The sequence below is a fragment of the Notamacropus eugenii genome, chromosome 5 (assembly GCF_028372415.1).
Source record: "Notamacropus eugenii isolate mMacEug1 chromosome 5, mMacEug1.pri_v2, whole genome shotgun sequence".
Lineage (NCBI taxonomy): Eukaryota > Metazoa > Chordata > Mammalia > Diprotodontia > Macropodidae > Notamacropus > Notamacropus eugenii.
In genome coordinates, this window is record NC_092876.1 from 346,226,675 (window position 1) to 346,250,116 (window position 23,442).

Genomic DNA, 23,442 nt, shown 5'->3' on the forward strand with positions numbered 1-23,442 from the left:
AGATGTTCTCTCCACGTTTCATCTGTTGAATTCCTTCATTTCATCTTATATGCCAACTCTTCTAGGAAGCCTTCTCTGATTCCTTTACACCCCAGATTTCCCTTTAAATATGTACTTCTTGATTTTCTGCCTTTCTGGTATACTAATATACTATTATATGGTTAGCCTTCAGGCTCCATGAGGACAGAACCTGTGACTTTATCTAAATTTTTAATATCACCCATTGTCTAAGCTTATCATTGTGTTCTCTGAACGCAGTAGGCATTTACTTTGTGTTTCTTGATGAATGGATAAATGAGGATTCTAGAAGTTTTTGAGCCTTGGAGCAGCATGACCCAGGCTATCCTTTAGGAATCTCACAACAGTGATATAGAAGATGAAAAGGGAAAAGAAACTTAAGACAACATGTTATAATGGCAAGAGTTTACTGGATTTGAAGTCAGAAGAGCTGCATACAAATTAGAGCTCCCACACTTAATAGCTCTGTAATCTTGGACAAGTTACTTAAACTCTGAACTTCAGTTGCTTCATCTGTAAAATGAAGTGATGGTATATCTGAGCTATCTACTTGTTACGTGGGAAAAGTGTGTTATAAACATTAAAGCGTGATTTAAATGGGAGCAGCTCTTCAGCCAGAGAGACTCATTCAGAAGACATGCTTCGGGTGAGAGAAAATAAGTAACATTCACAGATTTTAAATACTTTGCATTTATAGTATCTTATTCTTACAATAGTGAAGTATAATTAAAAACAGCACTGAACATGGAGGTATTGCACCTGACACTCATTAGCTGTGTGACTCTGGGCAGGTCACCTAACCTCAAAGATTCAGTGCCTCCCTTACAAATGAAGATAATCATATTTAAGTGCTTATGGAAATGGATTTTATAAATTGTATAATATTAACTTATCTCTCATCACTACTCAGCAGTCATTTTATTCATCCAGATCCCTTCTCCATTCACCATAGGAGTTGCTATAAGTCTAATCCTGTCTCTTCAAGTTACTCAAAATAACAATCACTTCTTTTTTTCAGTAAATACCCTCTCCTCCTACATTACTGAAAGGATTGAAGTCATTAATCATGAACTCTCATCTTCTCACTATCTCATACCTCAAAAATTTTGCTACATTTGCCTTTCTTCAGTTTCAGATTATGAGATGACCTTCTTTCTGGACAGTATCAACCCTTCTACTTTGAATCCTGTGCCTCCTGAGCTGGAGTACCTATCTTGCATTCCCATATAGCATCATTCAATTGTCCCCTTCACTTGAAATCTCTCCCACCCAACACATCAAACAAAATATGCCTAAAACTAAATTCATCACCTATTCCCTCTTTGTATACTTTTTTGGATCATACTGCCCTCTTCCTGGTTTAACCAGACTTAAAATGTAGAGCCATCTTTGACTTTATCCTTTCTCTCCCAGTAAGTTGCCAATTAGTGTTTTGTTCCTTTATCTACAGTGTTGTACATGTGTCTCCTCTGAATTCATTTCAAACATTTATTAATGCCCACAGGTACTCTGCTTAGGTACTGAGGACACAAAAAAAAAACTATCCTCCCTTAAGGGCTTACATTCTACTGGGATCCACCAGAAGCAAGTATAAGGTAATTTTAGGAGAGGGAAAGAACACTAACATGTAGGTAGATTAGGGAAGTCTCACCTAAGCTGATCTTGGGAGGAAAAAAGTAAGAATTCTGAGAAGTGAGTATAGTGAATATTGGGTATGGAAGGTGGCTCGTACAAATGCCCTGAGGCAGGAAATGGCATGTTTAGTTCATGAAGTAGTTGTATAGGCTCATTTGACTAGAACAAAGTGCAGAAAGGAGAGTAAAATGAATTTAGGCTGGAAAATTAAATTATGCAGAACCTTAAGTACCAGGCTGAGTTCTTATTTTATTCTGGAGACAATTTGGAACCACTATAATTTTTTGAGCAAAAGAGTGACTTGTTTCTTAGGAAGATTACCTTGGTAGTCATGTGCAGAATGAAGTTGAGGAGACCAGTTAGGAAGCCATTGGTCTATGGAGGAAATAAGAAGAAGAGCTTGAACTATGTAGGAAGAAAGTTGTGAGAGGCATTGTGAATGTAGAATAAACAAGATCTGACTTTACTTTGAATGTAGATATTGGATAATGTTGGGTTTTTGTTAAGGATAGCTCTGAGTGACCAAGAAAATGGTGACCTCAATCATATGACATTTTGCGCTAAGACAGAATTACAGGTGGGAAGGAGATGATGAGCTGCATTTTAGACTTGAATTTAAGATAATAGACATTCTATTTCCCAAGTAATGTCCAGCAGTCATTTGACAATGTGAAGCAGCATTTAGCTCAAAGATTTGAAATGATCATTGCAGGTAGAGTTGAGCACGAAACAAATGAGATCACCATGGAAAAGAGGGAGAGAACAGAATAGAGCCCAGGATAAAACCTTGGAGGACATTCATGCTTAGAGTGGCAGGAGGAGTAAAATGAACCAGCAAAGAAGCCTGAGAAGGAACTGCTAAGAGGGGTCAAGAACCAGGAAAGAGCAGTGTCAGAACAGCAAAGGTGGAAGTCAGTGCCTAGCATGAGGCATGGGTAATCAGCTCTCAGAAGTTTGAGTCAAGAATGATACAGATGGAGAAACGGCCGTCCTATGAGGAGTTCAACTTAAGTCGTCACACACAAAGTGCACACAAAGCCAGCTTTGTTCAGAGCCTCCTAAAGCATTTCCCTACCTCCAGTCTCTGCTTGTCTAGTCCATCCTTTACACAGCTACCAAATCAGTCTTTGTAACACACAAGTCTAATCATGTAATTCTCCTGCTAAAATACTTTCATTGACTCCAAGAGGAGCAAACAAACTCCTAATTCTGGCATCTGAGTCTCTTTATAATCTGACCCCAATCTACCTTTCTACCCTTTGCAGTCAATCTAAACTAGTAACTTTTTCCTTATCTTACTCTCATTATCCTATACCCACATTAATACATGCTGTTAGAGTGTACTTTTTAAAAATGAAACCATGAACTATTATTTATAATGTATATTAACTGGGTACTATAGTAACAAAACTGCTTTGCATGCCTGTATCCCCTTCTGAACTTCTTTCTGTTCTCTTCTGTGTATTTTTAATACATATTGGCAGTCTTTTCTTCTTTATTTGTATCTCTTATCTTTACCCACTTGCTCTCTCTGGACAACTCTTTTCCCCACTTTTCCCTCCCCCCTTCAAAACCCTGCATTGTAACAGTTCTACTCAAGCAAAAATAATCATACACAGGACTTTCTGAATATTTCTGTCTCATTCTGCCCTTCTAGTCTATCACTTCTAACAAGAGGTGGCAACAAGCTTCATTGTCGATCTTCTGAAGTTTATGATCATTTCATTGATCAGAGTCATTCATTCATTTGTTGTTGATTCCTTCACATAATCGTGGTGATTGTATAAATTGTTCTGTTCCTGCTCACTTCATTCTGTATCAGTTCATGTAGGCTTTCTGAGAATTCTCTAAGTCTGCCCATGTCACCATTTCTTAGAGTACACTCAGATATCATAGTTTGTTCAGTTATTCCCCAATTGATAGGCACTCACTTTGCTACAACAAAAATTGCTGATATAAATGTTTTTGTACCTACAGGTCTTTTCTCTTAAAATTTGCCCTCCTTTGTTATTTCTGCCTGTTGAAATCCTCTTCATTCAAGATTCATCTCAAGTGCTACCTCCTCAATAAAATGTTTTCTGATTTCCTCCAGCTGAAAGTAATCTCACCTCCCAATTGTATGTAACTAATCTATATTTCTCTTCCTTTATCGGCTAAATGCTTTGAGAAAGCTGTGCACCAGTTTTCTCAGCTGTAAAATGGAGATGGTAATAGCATCTACTTGCCTGTTCTGTTATGAGGATAAAAGGACGCTGTATTTAAAGGACTTTGTGAGCCTGAGAGTGCTGTGAAAGTGTTAGCTGTTACTCCATCTGTACTCCTGGGTAGTGTTGGTGTCATTCAGTTACTCTAGAATACAGTCATAGGATCATAGATTCAGAGCCCTTACAGGCCATCAGAGCAACACCCGCCAAGTCAGAGTTGACGCATGAACGCAGTTCTTCCCGAATCCAAGATCAGTATGTTCTGCTGCCTTTTCTTTGGGTGAAATTTATTTTCATTGATAAAAAGCAAACCAGAATGCACTCTGGCCATTAAGCAATGTTCTTAACCTCCAGAATGACCTGTGGTTTATTTATCGGTAACTAATTTTCTTTCTAACTAACTGCAGGCCTTCTTAGACATTTGGGAACATGATTTTATCCTCAGATATGTAACTTTAAAAATTAGACTGCCGTTCCTGTCTTCAAGTCATTACAAAAATAAAGCCCAAATTTTTTATATCATTAATTTTAGAAATTAATTCATCAGATTTACCTAACACTTGTTAGACTTATTTTTATGAAATTCCCCTGCTAAAAAATTTAGTTGACATTTTTAATTGTTCTAAATATCTGTGGAACCACCACGAATGATAAATTCCGTAGCAAATAATTAGCCTTCAATCCTTGGAGGCAAGTCATATATGCACCCAGCAGATGCATTCAATTTTTTTATTTTTTACTGAAATATTTTGTTTTTATATGTCTTTCATATCTTTCTCCTCACATTCAGCAAGCCACCCTTTATTTTAAAAAAAAAACTTAATAAAAAAGAAGAAATAAAGACAATTAAGCTAAACTAGTCAACGTAACTACCGGCTGAATATATGTAATGTTGCACCTCTGTAGCCCCTCACCTCAGTAAAGGAAGAAGAAAAGGCTTCTCTTCTCTGGGGCCAAACTTGGTTATTTTAATTAATCAATAAGCATTTATTAAGCACTTCCTATTGCTAGGTGACTGGTATGTAAAGACATTCTTTGCCCTCAAGATGCTCATGTATTTTGCTTCACAAGACTTCTGTGCAATAAAATGAGTCATTTTGCAGACCTTAAAGTGCTACATAAATGCCAGCTGTCCTCTCAAGAGATAACATGTACATCTATAAATATATGAAGATAAGAGCTTTGTACTATATGCTCGTTTTTGTGAAGTTTCTTAGGCAAGATATACAAGGTAAAAATAACCCAAAGTAAGTGCAAGGTGGTTTGTAAAGGGAGGGCACCAGCAACTTAGAAGGGTGAGGAAAAGCTTTATGTAGAAGGTGATTTTCAGCTGGGGACAGGAATAACCCCAGACCTCTGCAGTCTAGAATCATAGCCTCAGACATGAGCTGAAATGTGGCTGGCTATATTAAAATGAGTAATAATCATTGAGCTATTAGATAATTTATAAGGTGAAAATCTCCTCTAAAATATATGCCAAAAGTAGTCATCTTATTAGGCACCCTTTGGCAAACTGTCTTCCTTTGGCAGATGATTGATTCATTCTTGATTTCCCAGTCATCATCACCACCAATGATAGCAGCAATAGCTTTATAATAAAAGTTCAACAAAATTGAGCCACCAGTTCTCCAATCTCATTCTATATTCTCTCACCTCTGAGCACTCAGTAAGACTGATCCATATGCATAAAACATACTTTCTCCTTATTTCTGGCTGTTTAAAATCCTTCTCTTCATTTACAACACTCCCTCCCCCTTAGGTGCCAACTCATCCATGAATCCTTTCTTGTTTATTTGTAAACTGAAAGTTTACTTTCAGCTGAAAATTATCTTTCCTGCCAAATTTTGTAAAATCATTTTGTCTTGATCATCTCCTATCAGCTCTACATTTTATCAAACTCATTTTTTGTATTCCCCCCTGGCACCTAATACACTGTGAGTTCTGTTTGCTCAGGAATGGTGTTGTTTTTTCTCATACTTAATTTACTTCCTTCCTTGCTCAGATATTTCACTAAATGAATTCAAGTGCCCAGGCAAGAAAATTATTTCCTAAGATACTGGGATAATTTGCAAGGCTACTGTCAAATATTTGTAACATTGTGGAAAGCTGGAGAAATATCAAAAGACCACAAACAGGCAAGTGTGGTCTTTTCAAAAAAGGTGGGGGGCGGTAGATTCTAAAATCTGATGTGTTTTTTTATGTCAGGAAAGGTAGCAAGCATTTAAGAGCTAACATTTGTTAATGTGTCAGGCACTATGCTAAGTACTCGGGATACAAAGAAAGATCAGAAAAAGAGAAAAAAAACCAGTTTCTGCTCTCAAGGAGAACACAGTCTAGTAAGGAAAACAGTGCAGACAATTATGTACAAATAAGAAATATAGTAAACTGGGGACAGTCTCAAGGGAAAGTCACTAAGGTTAAGGCATACTGGGAATGGCTTCTTGTAGAAGATGGCTCTTTAGCTGAGACTAAAAGGAAGACAGAGAATCCAGAGAGTATAGATGAGGAAGGAAGAGAATTCCAAGCTTTGGGAATAGCTAATGAAAATGCCTGGAGTCAGGAGATGGGGTATTTCATGTAAGAAACAGCAAGAGGCCAGTCAGTGTCATTGAATCCTGCAGGCTCTTGTGATAGTACAAGCATGAGAGCCTGCACCAGGGTGGTGACAGTGTCAGGAGGGGAAACAGCGGATAAACCATCTATTTACTAGGACATTTTAGACATTTAGAAACAAAAAAAGTGCTAATCACTAGGAGCTAACATAGGTTTGCTAAAAGCAAAACATGTTAAACTCAGTCCATTTCCTCTTTAAAGAGCCAAGTTGGTTTACTGAGACATAGTATAATTGGTTTTTAGAGAGGCATTTTATATTATTTTCCATGATATCCTGTGGATATGGTAAAACATGAGCCAAATAATAGTAGCATTAGATGGATCTGCAACTGATCAAATTGTCATATGCAAAAAACACTGTTTATTTGTTGAGTCAGCCTGAAGAGAGGGACTGCCCTTGTCCCTGCCTCAGCCCTCGTTTTTATCAATGACTTTGAAGGAGTGCTTAGAATTAAATAGATAAAACAAAGCAGAACAGGATAGCTAATAACATAGATGAGACTTTTAATGTTTAGCACTGTCATGGACAACTTTAACACCAAAATAAAACCAAAAGATAAGCTTTTAACGTGGCTAGGTGTAAAATACTAAATTTAGACTTTTTTTTACTTGTTTTCCTAATGTAAAAAATATCCAGAAGTTTTAGCTGAAGACAACATTAATATGAATCCTTAATGTGATGTGGCTTCTAAAAAAATAGCATCCTTTGGTTTTTCCTCAAAAAAAAAAAATCACATTTAGATCATAGGAAGTAAAAAGTTGACTGTACTATGCAGTGAACAGACTATATCTAGAGTACTATATTCAGTTTTTGGTGAGACATTTACACTGGCTAAGTATAAAGCACATCCAAATGAGGTTAATTTGTATAATTGATTATGAAAATTGTTATCAGTCATGGTTCAAGGATTTAGTAGCCTCTCCGATCGATTTTAGCCCTAAATCTCTGATCCTATGAAGTGGGAATACTTATCTTTGATAATAGACAGCCACATGCGAGGAATATTTTAATTCAGACATTTAGAAGCAAAAAAAGAAAAGGGTCATAGTAAAAAGATGGTTTATTAATTCAAATACTAAATACTTGAAGGGTGATAAAATGTGATAATAAAGAGGATAAATTCATTCTGTATAGCTTCATAGAACTAAAGGACAGGCATCACAGAGGGGCAATTTTAGCTTAGCACAGGAATGAGAGCTATGCTCCACTTGGAATCAGACAGCCTTGGTTCAGTTGCTCGCACCTTGGCCTGGTCTTTTAACCTGGTTCAGCCATGGCTTCCTCATGTATAAGTGGGGGTAATACCTATAGGTTGATTTAATGGGTAGAGTGCTGGCCTTGGAGTCAGGAGATCTTGTCCTTAAAAGTAATAAAGGATTTTGAAGAGAAGACAAATGCACTAGTACAAGGTTGTTACTGACTGTGAATATTGGAAACATTTCTATTCTGGAAAACAGTTTGTAATTATGTGAGACAAGTCTATAAACTGGTCATACCATCTGGGATTCAGTTTATAATCTAGGGAGATCAATGATAAAAAAAAAAAAGTGCTCATAGATCCTCAGATTTTCCTATCAATACATTTTGGTGATTAAAATGTATGTGTGTATGTAATCAGAATCAGAAACATTGATTACGGAATGCCTGGATAAATTGTGGTGTGTTAATGTAATGGAATTCTGCTTTTTGCCATGAGACATGATGAAAATGAGAAATTCGTAGAAACATAGGAAGCCTCAACTTGTTGCCAAATGAAAAAGCAGAAATAGAAAATGCATCATTATGTGTGGTGACAGTTATATAAGCAAAAAAGGTCACAAACGGGCGAAACTCAGGTTAATTACAGTGATCAGTTATTGTTTCCTAATACAAAAGATAAAACATAAATCTCTTCTCAGGAATTCGTGAGTTTGATGTGAGGATCAAGTAAGATAATATAAAATATTTCCTAAATCAATTTATAATGTGGAGTTATTGAATAATAATGGTAGCTGCCTCAGTTGTTCTCCAAGTCCTGTCATGTATGTTACATATGTTATACATTTTGCTTGTATACGTACTTGGTGGGGGGAAATGTAGGTATACACTGACAATAGATGCACAAAATTATCAAACTAAAAATTCTGTGAATATGTTTTTGCATTTCCTTCTGTTCTGATAAAAGTAATTTTTTTTCATTTTTATCATTGTTGTCTTAGATCTTTGTCACTTCTTTGTCATTATCACACTGAAAACACATACTAGTTTCATTTTCCCCTCTCAGTAAGTTCTGCTATAAGATAGATAGAGATCTGCCCTTGAAGTCAGGAAGACCTAGATTTAAGTCCTATCTCTGATATGCTAGAATGTGACCAGAAACATGTCACTTAGCCTCTCGATGCCTCAAGCAACTAAGAAAGTTACAAAAAAGGTATTGACTTTCATCTGTGGGAACCATGAATCACATAGGTCCAGTTTTGGCTTTTTTTGTTGTTGTTGTTACTTTTTAATGCACAGATATACGTAATTATGCCATTGAGCTTTTCAAAAATAACTTAAAGTTACATTCCTTTGACACTAAATGGCATATCTGATGTATACATAAACTTTTTTAAATTAGTTAAGATGTAGAAAATTAAAATGAAGATTAATTGGAATTAAGCAATATCCAACAGCATAGCAAAATCTTAAGCAATGAAAGGTAGAAATTGCCAATACGTGGTTTTCATGCATTTGTATGTTAAGAAGTTTTAGCCCAAACTATCCACCGATATTATTAAGTACTTGAAGAATGCCTGTTCAAACTACAACATATAGCTGACAGTTTATAAAATCTGAACACTCTTTGGGGAAATCATGCCATCCTTTTAATGACTCCAAATTTTTTCATGAACAAGGCCTGTCTTTTTACATTTAAATTTTGTTAACTTCTTTTGTTTTAATGTCACCTTCATTTCCCATTACGTCTCTTGTGCCTCCAGTTCTTGCATTCCTTTGTAACAAAAAATAAAAAATAGAGGGGGAAATCAGTTCAGCAAAACTAACCAAGTCATTGACCAAGTCCAAAATTATTTGCACTGTTATATGCTTATATTACCACCACCACCACCACCACCACTCTGCAAAGAAAGGAAGTATATACTCATGTCTCTTTGGGACCAATCTAGGTAATTTTAATTTTACAGTATTCTGTGTGATAATCTTATTGCTGTTTTTTCCATTTACATTATTATAGTCATCATGCTTCTATCCACTCTGCATTGGTTCATAAAAGTCTTCTCATACTTTTCTATATTCTTCATATTCACTGTTTCTTTCACTGTAATAATATCCCCTTGCATTTATGTAATACATAGTGTTTCACCATTTCCCAACTGATGGGCATCTACTTTGTTTACAGATCTTTGCTACCAAAAAAAAAAATACTGCTACAAATATTTTGCTTATATTTGGGACTTTTGCCTTTTTCATTTATCTCCTTTCCTTATTGTAAATGCCTAGCAATAGAATCTCAGCATCAAAGGATATGGACATGATTACTTTCTTCACTTAGTTCCAAAAGGCTTCCCAGGATGATTGGAAAATTTTCACAGTTCCACCAACAGTGTATTAGTTTCCCTAATACATAACTCCTCCAACATCACTTACTTCTATCTTTTGTCATCTTTTCCAGTTTGCTTCATGTGAGATACACCCTCAGCTGTTTTGGTTTGTGTTTCTCATTATTAATATGGAGCAATCTTTATAGCTGATGGTGATAGTTTGTGATTTTTCTTTTTGAAAACTGTTCTTATCCTCTAACTGTTTTACCTATTAACATATAGCTTTTTTAGGATAAGGCCCATCTTTTTAACATCAGCATTTTTCCAGTGGTGCTGTATATAATACCAGAGTCTCCTAAGTATTAAAGTTGTGGGTCACCCCAAGAGCACTAAAGAGACACATAGTAAGAACCAACAAAGAACTATGCTGGGGAAATGGCATAGAGGCTCTCATTGGAGAGGTACATGGACAGAAGACAAGGAGAGCCAGTCATGTGGCAAGAGCAAAGAATAACCCAGGAATTATTTGTGCTCAGTCAGTATCCACACAGTGTTGAGAAATCTAGAAGAGAGCCACCATCCATCCCTTGGATGAGGTAGCCAGGAGGTGGGGGCGGTGAAGGGAGCCACAGAAGAGGAGGGTTGCTCTTTGTTGGGGTTATATGATAGGATGTGAGCTAGTCACACAGAATGAAAAAGCCATGGCTGTTTTAGGATATTTGTTTTATTTATTTATGAGAGCATAGATATTGATGTATTCATAGGTCTTCATTGCTTTTTACACTGAATCTGACTACAATAAAGTGCTGTAACACCTGTCCCCTACTTGAGAGTAGCTGACTTGTAGGATATCCTCAGCACCTCTCTTCAACAGTGCCTTGTAGGATGACAGATTTAGAGTTGGAAGGAACCTCAGAGGTTGTCTAGCCAACCCCTTCCCTTTAGCAGTGAGAAAACTGAGGTCCAGTAAGGGTAAGCATCAAGGCAGCAGCTGGCTGTTAAACTCTTTATTTCGGTCTGAGAGTACAACCTCACTTCCTTTCTCAGTACATTCAATTCCATAGTAATCTATCTAATATAGCTGTTGCCTTCAGAGAAGAGAACTCACCTACCTTAGCTATTCAGAGGATCACAATCTGTCTTTCCCCAATTAAAGGTACAGTATATAACTTCTTTTTCTTCTTGAGTTCTTTGTTTTGTGAATCATTTTCAGTGATAACCTGGAAGAGCTCCTTCATAAAAAGCAAGGTTGATCTGTTGTTTATCCTTGTACTTCCTCTCGTGCCTACACATGATAGGCACTTAATAAAATATTAGTTGTTGTTGAGTCACTTGGATCATAGAGTCAGAGCTCAAGGAGGGAGCACCAAGAATTCCTGGGGTGTAAACAAGGAGAGCTAGCGCTGAGAGAGGGTAAAGCCAAGAAACAAGGAGAAAGGGACTACATGACCTCCATTCGTTGGAGAGAGGCCTGTGCATCTACAGTGCCCCACTAGGGAACCCTGTGCATCAAGGAACAAGAGTCAGATAAAAAAAATACAGAGATGGAATGTTGGAAACAAACACACACACACACACACACACACACACACGCACGCACGCACATACTAAGAACACTGAGGGAAGGACAATACAACCACACAGCTCCTCTGGAAAGGAGTAACTAGCAGTAGTTATGGACCCAGACCAAAAGAGCTATTGGCAGATAGAGACAAGAAGGAAAAGGATTAGCATAACACAAGAGCAACCTAGAATTACATTTGGACTGCGATGTAATGTATATGTTGGTGAAAGCTGGCATCTACCAAGTCAGAGGGTTACTATAGCACACTAAGCTCTTCCTTGTGGAACTGCACCTTCCAGGATAGTACTGTAACTCAGGAAGACCATAAAGGGGGGGATCCCCAGGTGTCCCAACAGAGACAAAGGCTGTGTGATGCTTAAAAGTTCTCTTTTATTAGGGAGAGAAGAGGTACCTAGAGAAGTAGTATAAGTCTGGTGAAAGGTATAAATACTTGGAGAAGTTAGAAGTCACAGTAATTTGACATCAAATGAGGAGGTAACTTTCCTTCCTAATGAGATAATAAACCTAAAGAAGTAACGAGATGAGAAAGTGAGATAGATCAAATAGAAGGAGAAGAGTTATCTATTCTGCTAGCAGGATAGATCTAGAATTCTAGGACTGTTGTACTGTGGAGCATTGTAGTTAGTGTAGTCCTACCTGTTAGGCCATCAAGAGATGGACAGATGTAAGCGTTTGGTCCACTTAAGAGTCTAATTGTGAACTTGGAAAAAAGCCATGTGACATTTCTTCACAAAAAATAAAAGGACCAATCAATTTTTAGCTCTCTTTCATAACTGACCCCTCTGGGCACATATGGCCTGAATTCAGTCTTGGAGCCCGTCTCACTGAAATTCTGACTCATTTTACTGCCATTTCCCCAGTGAACATCAGAATATATTTATGTCTAGGTAGCTACAAAAAAAGGAAAAGAATCCTCAACTCTTCTGCAAGTACTCAAGCTAATATGACTTCAAATACAGGACCAGCTCTATTTAAGCTGACAAAACAGCATTGAAACAGCTCAACGAAAGCCCATAGACAGTTGGCAGAGGCTATGCTCCTATCTGTATGCCATTGTCTGCATCTCTTTATTTGCATGTGGGTTTATGATCTATTCATCCTTCAAGCTCAAATCTCTCTTTTTCCATTAAGCTTTCCCAAGCCACTGCAGCCTTCAGTGATTCTGTAACCTCCTTTAGTATTCATTTTCTGTATGATTGCCTTAGTAATTAGTCGTAGAATCCCAGAATTGGAAGAGACCCCTCGTCATCTGACTGAAGCAGGAATCCATAGGAAGATCTCCAAAATGAGAACATACTATCTTGAGGTCTTCCATGCCACTTTTGAGCAGTTCTTATTTTTAGATAGCTTTTTTTGTTTTAGTACAATTTGCTTGAAATCCATTCCTTATTTGTTCCTAGTTATCTCCTCTAGGACAAAGCAGGACAAATCTAATCCCTCTTCCACAAGACAAGCCTTCACATATTTAAAGACAGCTTTCATATTTTCCCTAAGTCTTCTCTTTTCCTGGCTAAATATTCACGTATCCTTCAATTTCCACAGCATAGTTTGTAGTTCTCTCACCATCCTGGTACCCTATTGTGTATAAACTCTGCCTTGTCGCCATCTTTCCTAATATGTACCTGACATAGAGGTGTTCAGTCTAGTGCAGAGAACAGTGGGCCTCTCACATCTCTTATTCTGAATGGTACTTAATTTCATACACATTTTTTTGGATGCCATGTCACTCTGCTGATTCATCATTGAATTTACAGTTCACTAAAATCCCCACATTCTATTCACATGAATTATTGTTTGACCACATCTGCCCTGTGCTATTTTTTCAATATTAGAGTTTTACACTTACCCCTATAAAATTTTAATTCCACCCCGTCCTTATTCACTATCCCACATGGAAGCCAAACCTTTCAGATTGGTGCCATCCCTGCCAACAGAGCACTCTAGAACTTTGCCAAGAGCCAAAGTCAAAGTCACACTGGCCTAGAAGAATCTAGTCCATATTCTTCCCCTTTCTGAAAAGTGGTACATTATACCTGCCTCTATTCCTGAAGCTCCTCTTCCATTCTCCACAATTTTTCAGAAATCACCAACAACAATTCATCAGTCACATCTGCAAGTTCTTTCAGTGCCCTGGAATGTACTTTTGGACCTGGTGACTTGAACCTCACTGAGAGCATTTAGCTCTTATCATCTCTTCAGTCATTGTGTATCCTTTGGTAATAATAATTGCTCATATTTCTATAGCACTTTTACAGTTTACATGCTCTTTTTCTCAACCATGCGTGATAGGAAGTATGAGTAGTGGCATATACATTATTCAAGTGAAGAAACTGAGGCTCAGGGAGGTCAGGTGACTTGCCCATAATCACAGATAATTAGTTGGAAAGCCTTGGCTTGAATGCAAGATTCCCAGGGCTCAATCCATTTACCATACTGCTGCCCTTAAACTCTCTCACACACACACACTCACACTCACACAGACTTATATCATTTTGTTAACAAAATGTTTTACATGCATTGCCCCATTTGGCACCATAATTGACTAAGGAGATAGATATTGGATTGAAAAGTATTACTATCCCTTTTTTATAAATATTTAACCTCAGACCCAGAAAATTTAAGTAACCTCCTCCAAATCACACAAAAAGTGGCAGAGCCACAGCATGAACCCACATCTCATTCCAAATCTTATTTTTTTCTTTGTATCACAGCTTAAGTTATTCCTTGTTACTATGCTGACTTGTTTATCTCTTTGTGTCGATATTTAATGTTCTATGTGTCGATATCTTCTCCATTGCAATAGAAGTGTGCTCCTTAATAGCAAGGATAGGGTCCACAATGATTAACACGGTACTTTATGGCCAAGAATTGGAAATCAAAAGGATGCCCGTCAGTTGGGGAAATGGCTAAACAAGCTATAGTATGTGATTGTAATGGAATATTATTGTGCTTTAAGAAATGACAAGCAGGATGATTTCAGAAAAATCTGGAAAGACTTATGTGAACTGATGCAAAGTGCAACGAGCAGAACCAGGAGCACATTATGCACAGTAACAGCCACACTGTTCAATGAAGAACATAGTTATTCTCAGCAATACAATGTTCTAAGGCAATCTCAAAGGACTCATAATGAGGCATGCTATCCATCACCAGAGAAAGAACTGATGTTGACTGAATACAGACTGAAACATGATATTTTTCACTTTCTTTCATTTTTTTGCTTTTATCATAGTCTTGTGCAAAAGAACTAATATGAAAATGTTTTCCCTAATTGCCCATGTATAACCTATATCTGATCTCTTACTATCTCAGGGAGGGGGTAAGGGAGGAAGAGAATTTGGAACTCAAAACTGTAAATAAAAATGTTAAAAAAAAAATTTTTTTTAAACATAGTACCTTAGTCATCACTGCTAATTGATAACTATTTATCGTGTGATTTTTGTGTTCATTGGGAGTCTTTGTCCATCTGCCTGTCCATTCTGATGTGTGTGGAAGGAACGTGTGTGTCTCTGATTTCTCTGTGTAAATCTGTACTTGTCTCCTATCTATATGTATTTATGAAGTTGCCTAAGTTTAAAATTCCAGAAATAGGAATAGGAACTGGGCCTGTGATTTCATTAGTTTAGGGAACTCCCAAATGAAGAATCTCCCTCCACCTATGAAAAGTCAATACCTCTTCTGCATCTTAAAACCTTGGGGTTGTCTGGAGCAGTAAGAAGTTAAGTGAATTACTTAGGATCACCCAGAGGTGGCATTTGAACCCAAGGCTTCTTGGCTGGGGAACATGGCAAGATTTAGAGGCAAGATAGATATTAAGACCTTCTCTTCTCTCTCATCAGAAGGAATAGAGTTACTGACCCCCATCTTGTGCAATCCCTGTGAGCAGTCAGGCAGTCCAAGGGAAGGAGGAAAGGCTGAGAGGAAGGGTGCTCCCAGCCTTGGTGAGTCTTCACCCTACCCTTCCATCTTGTATGGGCTCTGAAAGAATCACCCAAGATTAGAAGAGGGCGCAAGGGGGGAAAGGGTGTTAATGATAAAGGACCTGAGGCCCAGAATGGTTAAAAGTTGTCCAACATCCCCCAGATAGCAAGAAGCATAGCTGAAATTCAAACCTATAACTTCTGAATTCAAATCCAATATCTTATACTACACTATGCTCCTTGTCTGGGTGGATGTACATGAGAATATGGACATTAACTTCCCTGGGCCTCAGTTTCTTCATCTGTATTATGAGGGGGTTGGACTAGATGGCTTCTGAACCCCTTCCAGCTTTAAATCTATGATCTGTGTGTATATGTGTATGAAAAACTCAGAACAGAAGGAGTTTGTACTTGGAGGCTTTAATATATATATTTTATCATTGGTTCTATACCACTGTATATCCAATAAGAATGGTCTTAACTAAGGAGGTAATTTAATTTACTTTTTCCTTTTTTCTCTGGGGAACAATGGTGTCATCTACCCCCCACAAATGAGCAATCTGTTGCCTTCTTTAGCCTCATACAAAGGAGGGAAGCTGTTATTAAAGGTTAGTTTTAAACCAAGTGAATTAAATAACAGTTAGAATTATTCCCAGACCAATTTGTAACCCTCTCTGCAAATGTATAGGTACTTTAGCATACTCATACTTAAAAAATATAAAATAATGATCTTTTCAACAATTCTTCTTATCCTAGAGTTAATAGTCTTAATTTATAGAGATAATGTCTTTAAAAGATACAAAATGAAATAGACTAAGCATGAGCTTTGGGATTGTACCGAATAGCATAGGTTTTACTTCCAGTGTAAGCCCTAAAAGAAAGTCTGCTTAAGCGTATAAAAAGCACATCAATCAATCAGTCAGTCAGTCAGTATTTATTAGGCACTTACCCCATGCCAAGGACTGTGCCAGGCATTGGGGATGCAAAAGCAAACAGAACCTGCTTTCACAGAGTGTATGGTTGATCTAGAGAGAAAAGGCAACATGTATGTATGCATACAGATACACAAACATGTGTACTAGGTAATGGGAAGGCTAGCAGCTGAGGAGGGTCAGTAAAAGACACTTGAACTGAGACTTAAAGGGACCTAGTGAGTCTAAGACATGGGAGTGAGGAAAAGTAGAGAGTACATTACACGTTGGAGAGAGGTGGGGGGGATAGGAAAGGGCCAGCCCAGGCAAAGTCACAGACCCGAGCTTTAGTGCCACGTCTGAAAAAGAGAAAGTGTGGGCAAGGGAGTGATAGAGAATGAGGCTGGAATGCTGGGATAATAGGGCCATTGTGTGAAGGGCTTTTCATTTCAAACGTAAGTTGATTTTTAATCCTCGAGGTAATGGGGAACGACTAGAGTTTGAGTAGGGGAGTGACATTGTGAAATTTGCACTTCATGGAAATCACATTGGCAGCTGTGTTGAAAATGGATTAAAGTGAAAAAGAGACTGGTCCCAGGGATCAGTTAGGAAGCTGTGGCAAAAGGTCATAAGGGCCTGCCCAAAGATGGTGTCTGTGCAAGTGAAAAGAGAGGAACATGGTAGAGGGTGTTCATTTAGAAATGGCAGGATTTGGCAACTGAGCACATATTCCTTCTATCTAGGCAAAATGATCAGCAACCAGAATTTATCTCCTCAAGAGATCTGGACATATTTCAGAGGAGATTATTAGCAAGATCCAAATCTAAGGAGTTTGGTTCCATTTTTTTCAGTGGTTTAAAATGAAATAGTTAGAAGTAAAATTTGATTTTGGTTCCATACTCACTTAAAAGACTTGTGCTTGTCATTTGTAAAACATATATATATATATACACACAGAGAGAGCATAAAAAGACCTTCAAAACTCTTTACAGATATATAAAATATATATTATATATATGTGTATATATATATATATATATATGTGTGTGTGTGTGTGTGTGTATATATATAAGGTACCCTTGGTGTAGCAGAGGAACAGATCAGGCTAGTGCTTCCTAGCATAGGAGAGTTTTTTTTGGTAAATATTTTATTTTTTCCAATTACATTTAAAGATAGTTTTCAACATTCATTTTTATAAGATTTTGAGTACTAGATTTTTCTCCCTCCTTCCCTCCTTTCCCTCCTCCTCCCAAAGAAAGCAAGCAATCTGATATAGGTTATACATTTACAGTCATGGAAACATTTCCACATTAGTCATGTTGTGAAAGAAGAAACAGAACAAAATGGAAAAGGCCCAAAAAACAAGTGAAAATAGCATGCTTTGATCTGCATTCGGATTCCATCATTATTTCTCTGGATATAGATAGCATTTTCCATCATGAGTCTTTTGGAATTGTTTTGGATCATTGTTTTGCAGAGAAGAGCTAAGTCAATCACAGTTGATCATCACAGTATTACTGTATACAATGTTCTCCTGGTTCTGCTCACTTCACTCAGCATCAGTTTGTACAAGTCTTTCCAGGTGTTTCTGAAATCCACCTGCTCATCATTTCTGGTAGCATAGCAGTATTTTATTACATTCGTATCACCACTTGTTCAGCCATTCTCCAATTGATGCACATTCCCTCAATTTCCAATTCTTTACCATTACAAAAAGAGCTACTGTAAATATTTTTGTATATGTAGGTCCTTGTTCATTTTTGGTTTTTGTTTTTTTTTAAATCTCTGGGATACAGACCTGGTAGTGGTATTGCTAGATCAAAGGGTATACACAGCTTGATTGCCTTTTGGGCATGATTCCAAATTGCTCTCTAGGATGGTTGAATAAGTTCGCAACTCCACCAACAATGCATTAGTGTCCCAATTTTCCCACATCTCCAACACTTATCATTTTCCTTTTCTGTCATATTAGTCAGTCTGATAGGTGTGAGGTGGTACCTCAAAGTTGTTTTGGTTTGCATTGCTCTATTCAGTAGTGATTTAGGGTATTTTTATATGACTATAAATAGCTTTGATTTCTTTATCTGAAAACTACCTATTCATATCCTTTGACCATTTGTCAGTTGAAGAATGACTTGTATTCTTATAAATCTGACTCAGTTCTCTATATATTTGACAAATGAGGGCTTTATCAGAAACATTGGCTATAAAAATTGTTTCCCTGCTTTCTCCTTTCCTTCTAATCTTAATTGCCTTGGTTTTGTTTGTGCAAAAACTTTTTAATCTAATGTAATCAAAATTATTCATTTTGCATTTAATAGTGTCCTCTATCTCTTGCTTAAGTCATGAATTCTTCCCTTCTCTATAGATCTGATAGATAAACTATTCCTTGCTCTCCTAATTTGCTTATGATATCACTCTTCATGTCTACATCATGTACCCATTTTGGCCTTATCTTGGTATAGGTGTGAGATGTTGGTTGCATAAAAGCATTTCTGTTACATTTGTTGTTGAGCAAGATTCAAACAAGAAGAAAATTTGATGTAGACAAAACAGGATTTTGGTGGGGAGAGATGTTTACTTAACTCAGTTTTAGCCTATGTTGCAAGAGAAGGGACTTGTTAGAACAAGAGGGTAAAGCGTTGCCAGGGACAATGTTCATGTGTGCTAAATTCCCAGTAATTGATAAATCTTTTTGTCAAGTACTCAAGAATGATGCAGCACTCAGAACTGCCTAGGGTAGGTAAAGAAATATTTACAAATTGCATTGCAAAATATTTTATTTTGAAAATCAAGTGCCATTTTATTATATTGCTGTAGATGAGAATCTTTGTAGGATTACTGTTATTAGATAATTACTTTGCCCTTCCCTGCAAATAGATCAAGTTTCAGGTAAATTTATGTCTGGTATCTTACTATATGTGAATGTTTAACATCCCTCATCCAACCAAAGATTGATACTGTTATCCAGAAGATGAAATGTCAGTATAAATAAACAAGATTTTTTGAGGCAATTCTTTAATTATAAAGAGTGTGATAGGATTTCATTAATTTTAACATAAACTTTACCTTTTTTTTACTGTGAAATGGACTTTACAGAAAAGGGCTTGTTAGATAGCTGTGTTCAGGAAAGTAATTGAAGAGAGGTCATTTGATGAAGGGAACTCAGAATACCAGTGGAAAAATTGCTAGAAGTAGGACAGACTGCATCACTCTCAAATTCAGTGGAAAGACAAAACCAAGACTTATCGGAATATAGTCGTGGAAGCCCAAGAAATAATGAAGTAAATAAATGAAATAGTAGACACCATTATCCATTCACCAACAAAGAGTGCTCATGACCCAGACTTCAAGGAAAAAGTCCTATGTCAGCAGAAAATATAACCTAGGAATAAGCTATGCACTTTCTGATTGAATCAACTCTGCTACACAGCTGAAGATTTTAAAGTTAGAACAAACCCTGAGGATCAACCTCCTCTATTTAATAGATTAGGAAACTGGAGGCCAGAGAGGTAAAGTTACTTGGCCAGAGTCATACAAGTATTAAGTGACAGAGACAGGATGTGGAGCCAGGTCTTTTGTGTCCCAGTCCATTGCTCTTTTCTTTATACTTCACTGTCTCCATAGTTAAAACTCTATTCAATTCCATAGATTCTCTGACCCTAATTTATTAGTCCTGACATCACTGCACCTAAGTCTACATTTCACTGGAGTATGATGAAGATCAAAGTGTTTAGAGGGATTTCATTGAAGAGTCTGTGTGAACTAGGTTTGTTTAGAACATAGGACAAAAACGGTTTTGACAATAAAGGATGAAGTAGTTGTTGAATCTCAAGAATTATGCATATCCTTCAAATAGAAGTAGGCTTAAAGTCATTAGGAACAGGCTATTGATAGGGGAAGGAAAGTAGTATAATGTTAAGGGTACTACCAATTTCAGAGTAGGGTACCAAATCATTCATTATGTTACACAAATGGACCAGCCAAAAGCTTCATGAAAGGTCATAACTCAGAAAGTAGAATGACCCCTGTATTTTGAGAGTCTGGTGAATACGTTTCAAAAGCCGTTAGCCTTGACTAGTATCTCTTCTTGATCCGCATTATCCACACCTCGAGGGGCTGAGGGTCAGCCTCTGTTAAATTTTACTGCTCATAGTGTTAGGAGTTTTTGTTATCGTGCAAAGAAATTTCCTGCAAGAAAAGAACCTAAGAAAATACAAACAAGTGTAAGATAATTGCCAGCCAGAGTCTCCGGGATACCAGTGTAGCCTTCATCACTTGTTTCCAATTTCAGCAAATAATAAACACCCTGTCTTTGGACAGTATTCAGTACTGCCAGCAACACACTCTTAGTTAGATCTTTGAGTGATGTCAGTGCAGCAAAGAGTAGATGCAGAAGAAACAGACCATCTACAGTTTCAAGAATTAGTCAAGCATATTGTGTAGCACAGTTGTCCAGCCCTGTCTTTTAAAATGTTTTTCAATTCATACCTTTGTTTAGCATTTCATGTATGCCAAGTCACTGTGCCAGGTGGTCTGATGAATGCAAAGACAAATATAATCAGGTTCTTGCTCTTAAAGAGCTTGTAGTCTAATAGGGGAGAGAAAACAGATAAAATGATTGTAATGCAAGGTATAATGTGAATGGGCAGAAAAAGAAGGTATAGGGTACTTTGTAGTCCAGAGGAAAGAAAGGAATGAATGAAGCATTTATTATGCACTTACTGTGTGCAAAACACTTTGCTGTAGTCACTGACATAGAAATAGAAAAGCAAGACAGTTCCTGCCTTCAAAGAATTCATATTTTAAAGGGAAAGACAATACATGTGAAATGTTTGGCTGCAAATCAGATGGAGAGACCCCATCACCCTTAGGGGACAGCAGAAAAGCAGATGTTGCTGCCTCTTCTATAATAGCATTTCCGCTGATAAAATTGTAACAGTTTCTGATATCACAGAAGGCAAATAGCTCCTTGGATCTTTTTTAAAACATATGTAAAATGTTGTGTGTTTTCTGATCAGTCAGTTGCCTAAAACGGGTCTCCAAAAAGCCATCAACTCCGGGACAGTTCATTGCATTGACTTAATGAGTATGAGAAATGTGGATTTCTGTTACTGGAGTTCTCTCTATCTCCAGTTAAAATGAATAATTGAGAACTGACTGTACTTTGAAAGGAAACAAGTGAGCTTAATTCAGCTGAGGTGCTCCTTCCTGTCATTGATAGGTGACTCTCAGGACCTTTTAGACATCTCTATCCACTTAAATATGGGGTTGTTGTTGGGTTTTGTTTTGGTTTTTTGTAACTTCCCAGTCTTTTCACAGATTTTGGTATGCACCCATTACTGGTCAATTTTAAATAAGCTAGACTCAGTGTGAATGTTGATGAACTGCTCCTTACTCCCAGCTTGAGTTGATCATAGCTTAGCATAGCTTAATAGAGACCCATCTAGTCCAATCCCTTCATTTTATAGATGAGGAAACTGAGACACAGAGACACAAGTGTTTGCCAAGTTCCCAATTATTCAGTTACTCAGAGACACTTTCCTTACCAGAAGACCTTGAATCATTTGTATCAGTAAGGTAATCTAATAATATGGAATCGAGATTTCCCTACCACCAGAGCATCTGCGTGGGCAGGGAGGGGAGCATGCATCTATGAAGCAGGATCCAGTCAGTGCCTGGGTCATAGGCCTATTTAAAAGTTCTCTCCAAACAACATTGCTCATGCTTTCTCTTTTGGGAACTCTTATTGCAGATGCTAATGCAGGAGACCGAGGACAGACCAATAACGCAGCATCAGCTTCAGCTTCCAACTCCACCTGAACCAGCACCAGGCAGCCAGCTGTGCAGGAAAACTCGCCGGCCACTTGGGTTTCACTCAGCAACACTGGTCACGTTGGGAAAGAAAATTAAAGAGAAAAAAAACCTTGTTCATTTTAGTGTTCAATTTTTTTATTATTGTTGTTCTTATTTAACCTTGTAAAATATCTATAAATACAAACCAGTTTCATTGTATTCTCACTTTGAGGGATTACCAGGGGTTTGGGAGGGGTCGTGGGGAGGGGACAAGCGGAGCAATAGAACATGAAATAACTCCTGCGACAATCTTTTTTATGGAAAGTCTGCTGTTACATACTCCAAAAGCAGGACTCTTGCCTCATGCCCCCTTCCACAAAAGAAGAAAACTGTTCTGTGCTGAAGTTTGGGGAACTTTCTTTTTTTTTTTTTTTTTTTTCAGTCAAAGTGTCAGACATTGGTATAGTGCACAGCTTGAATTTGGTTGGGAGCTTAGCAGATGTAATTCATTGGGGGCTTCCGTGTTGCTTGTAAAACTAATCCATATCCTAGGGTATTTGAAGAATTGCCTTTGGCATGTTGGGGTGGGTGTGGCAGATATAATATGAAATGTGTCACATCCATCACCAGGGGAGGCAATTAAGTTTCAAGTTTGGAACTACACATGGAATGTTTTCAGGGGGTTTGCTTATTTTTTTTTAATTTTGCTCTTACATCAGGGTGAGAGAAACCTACAGTGTCACACATGATAGGAAGTTGTCAGATGAGAACAAGCAAGCCAGAGCTTAGCGTTATTTAACTATACAAGAGGAGGCTTGTTTGGCTGACTGAAGTCACTCTGCCAGATCTCAGCCTAGCTTTCAAGTAGGGACCTAGAAAGACCAAGAGGAAGAAAAAAGTTAGGTGAGCAGTTCTGGTCTGCTGATGAACTGTGTCCTATGGGAAAGGGACAGTTTAGGGGCTCTTTGGCAAGTGGCCACTGTGAATATATTTTTCCAGGTTTTGCTCTAAAATTGCTTCCCTTGCAAAGATACACCATGAGAGGACACTATAGTTTATAATGTGAACTGTAACAGTCTACTGGTTTATTTTTCATAATTTTTTATTGAAAGTTGAGCTTGCAAATTGCCACATTCTATACATAGTTCTAATTTTAAATCCAAATCTAGAATCTATATTTAATTTCATCCTTTTTTAACCTCATGCTTTTTTAATTTTATTTATTGATGCATGTCAGA

The 23,442-nt window shown here is 37.4% G+C and overlaps 1 protein-coding gene across 8 annotated transcripts in view; it reads left to right on the forward strand.

Moving 5' to 3' along the window:
- Positions 1 to 22,428, forward strand: part of GSK3B (glycogen synthase kinase 3 beta) — a 288,178-nt gene extending 265,750 nt beyond the window's left edge. For 3 of the 8 annotated variants that reach the window (XM_072613911.1, XM_072613904.1, XM_072613907.1), the window contains one exon: positions 22,164 to 22,428. In XM_072613911.1, coding sequence (XP_072470012.1) covers positions 22,164 to 22,231 — 68 coding nt within the window. In that variant the 3' untranslated portion in view covers positions 22,232 to 22,428. Of the gene's footprint in view, positions 1 to 13,657; positions 13,794 to 14,407; positions 14,970 to 22,163 lie in introns of those variants that run through there. The other 5 variants (XM_072613910.1, XM_072613905.1, XM_072613909.1 and 2 more) reach the window with 3 other exon arrangements.
- Positions 22,429 to 23,442: the final 1,014 nt, after the last annotated feature.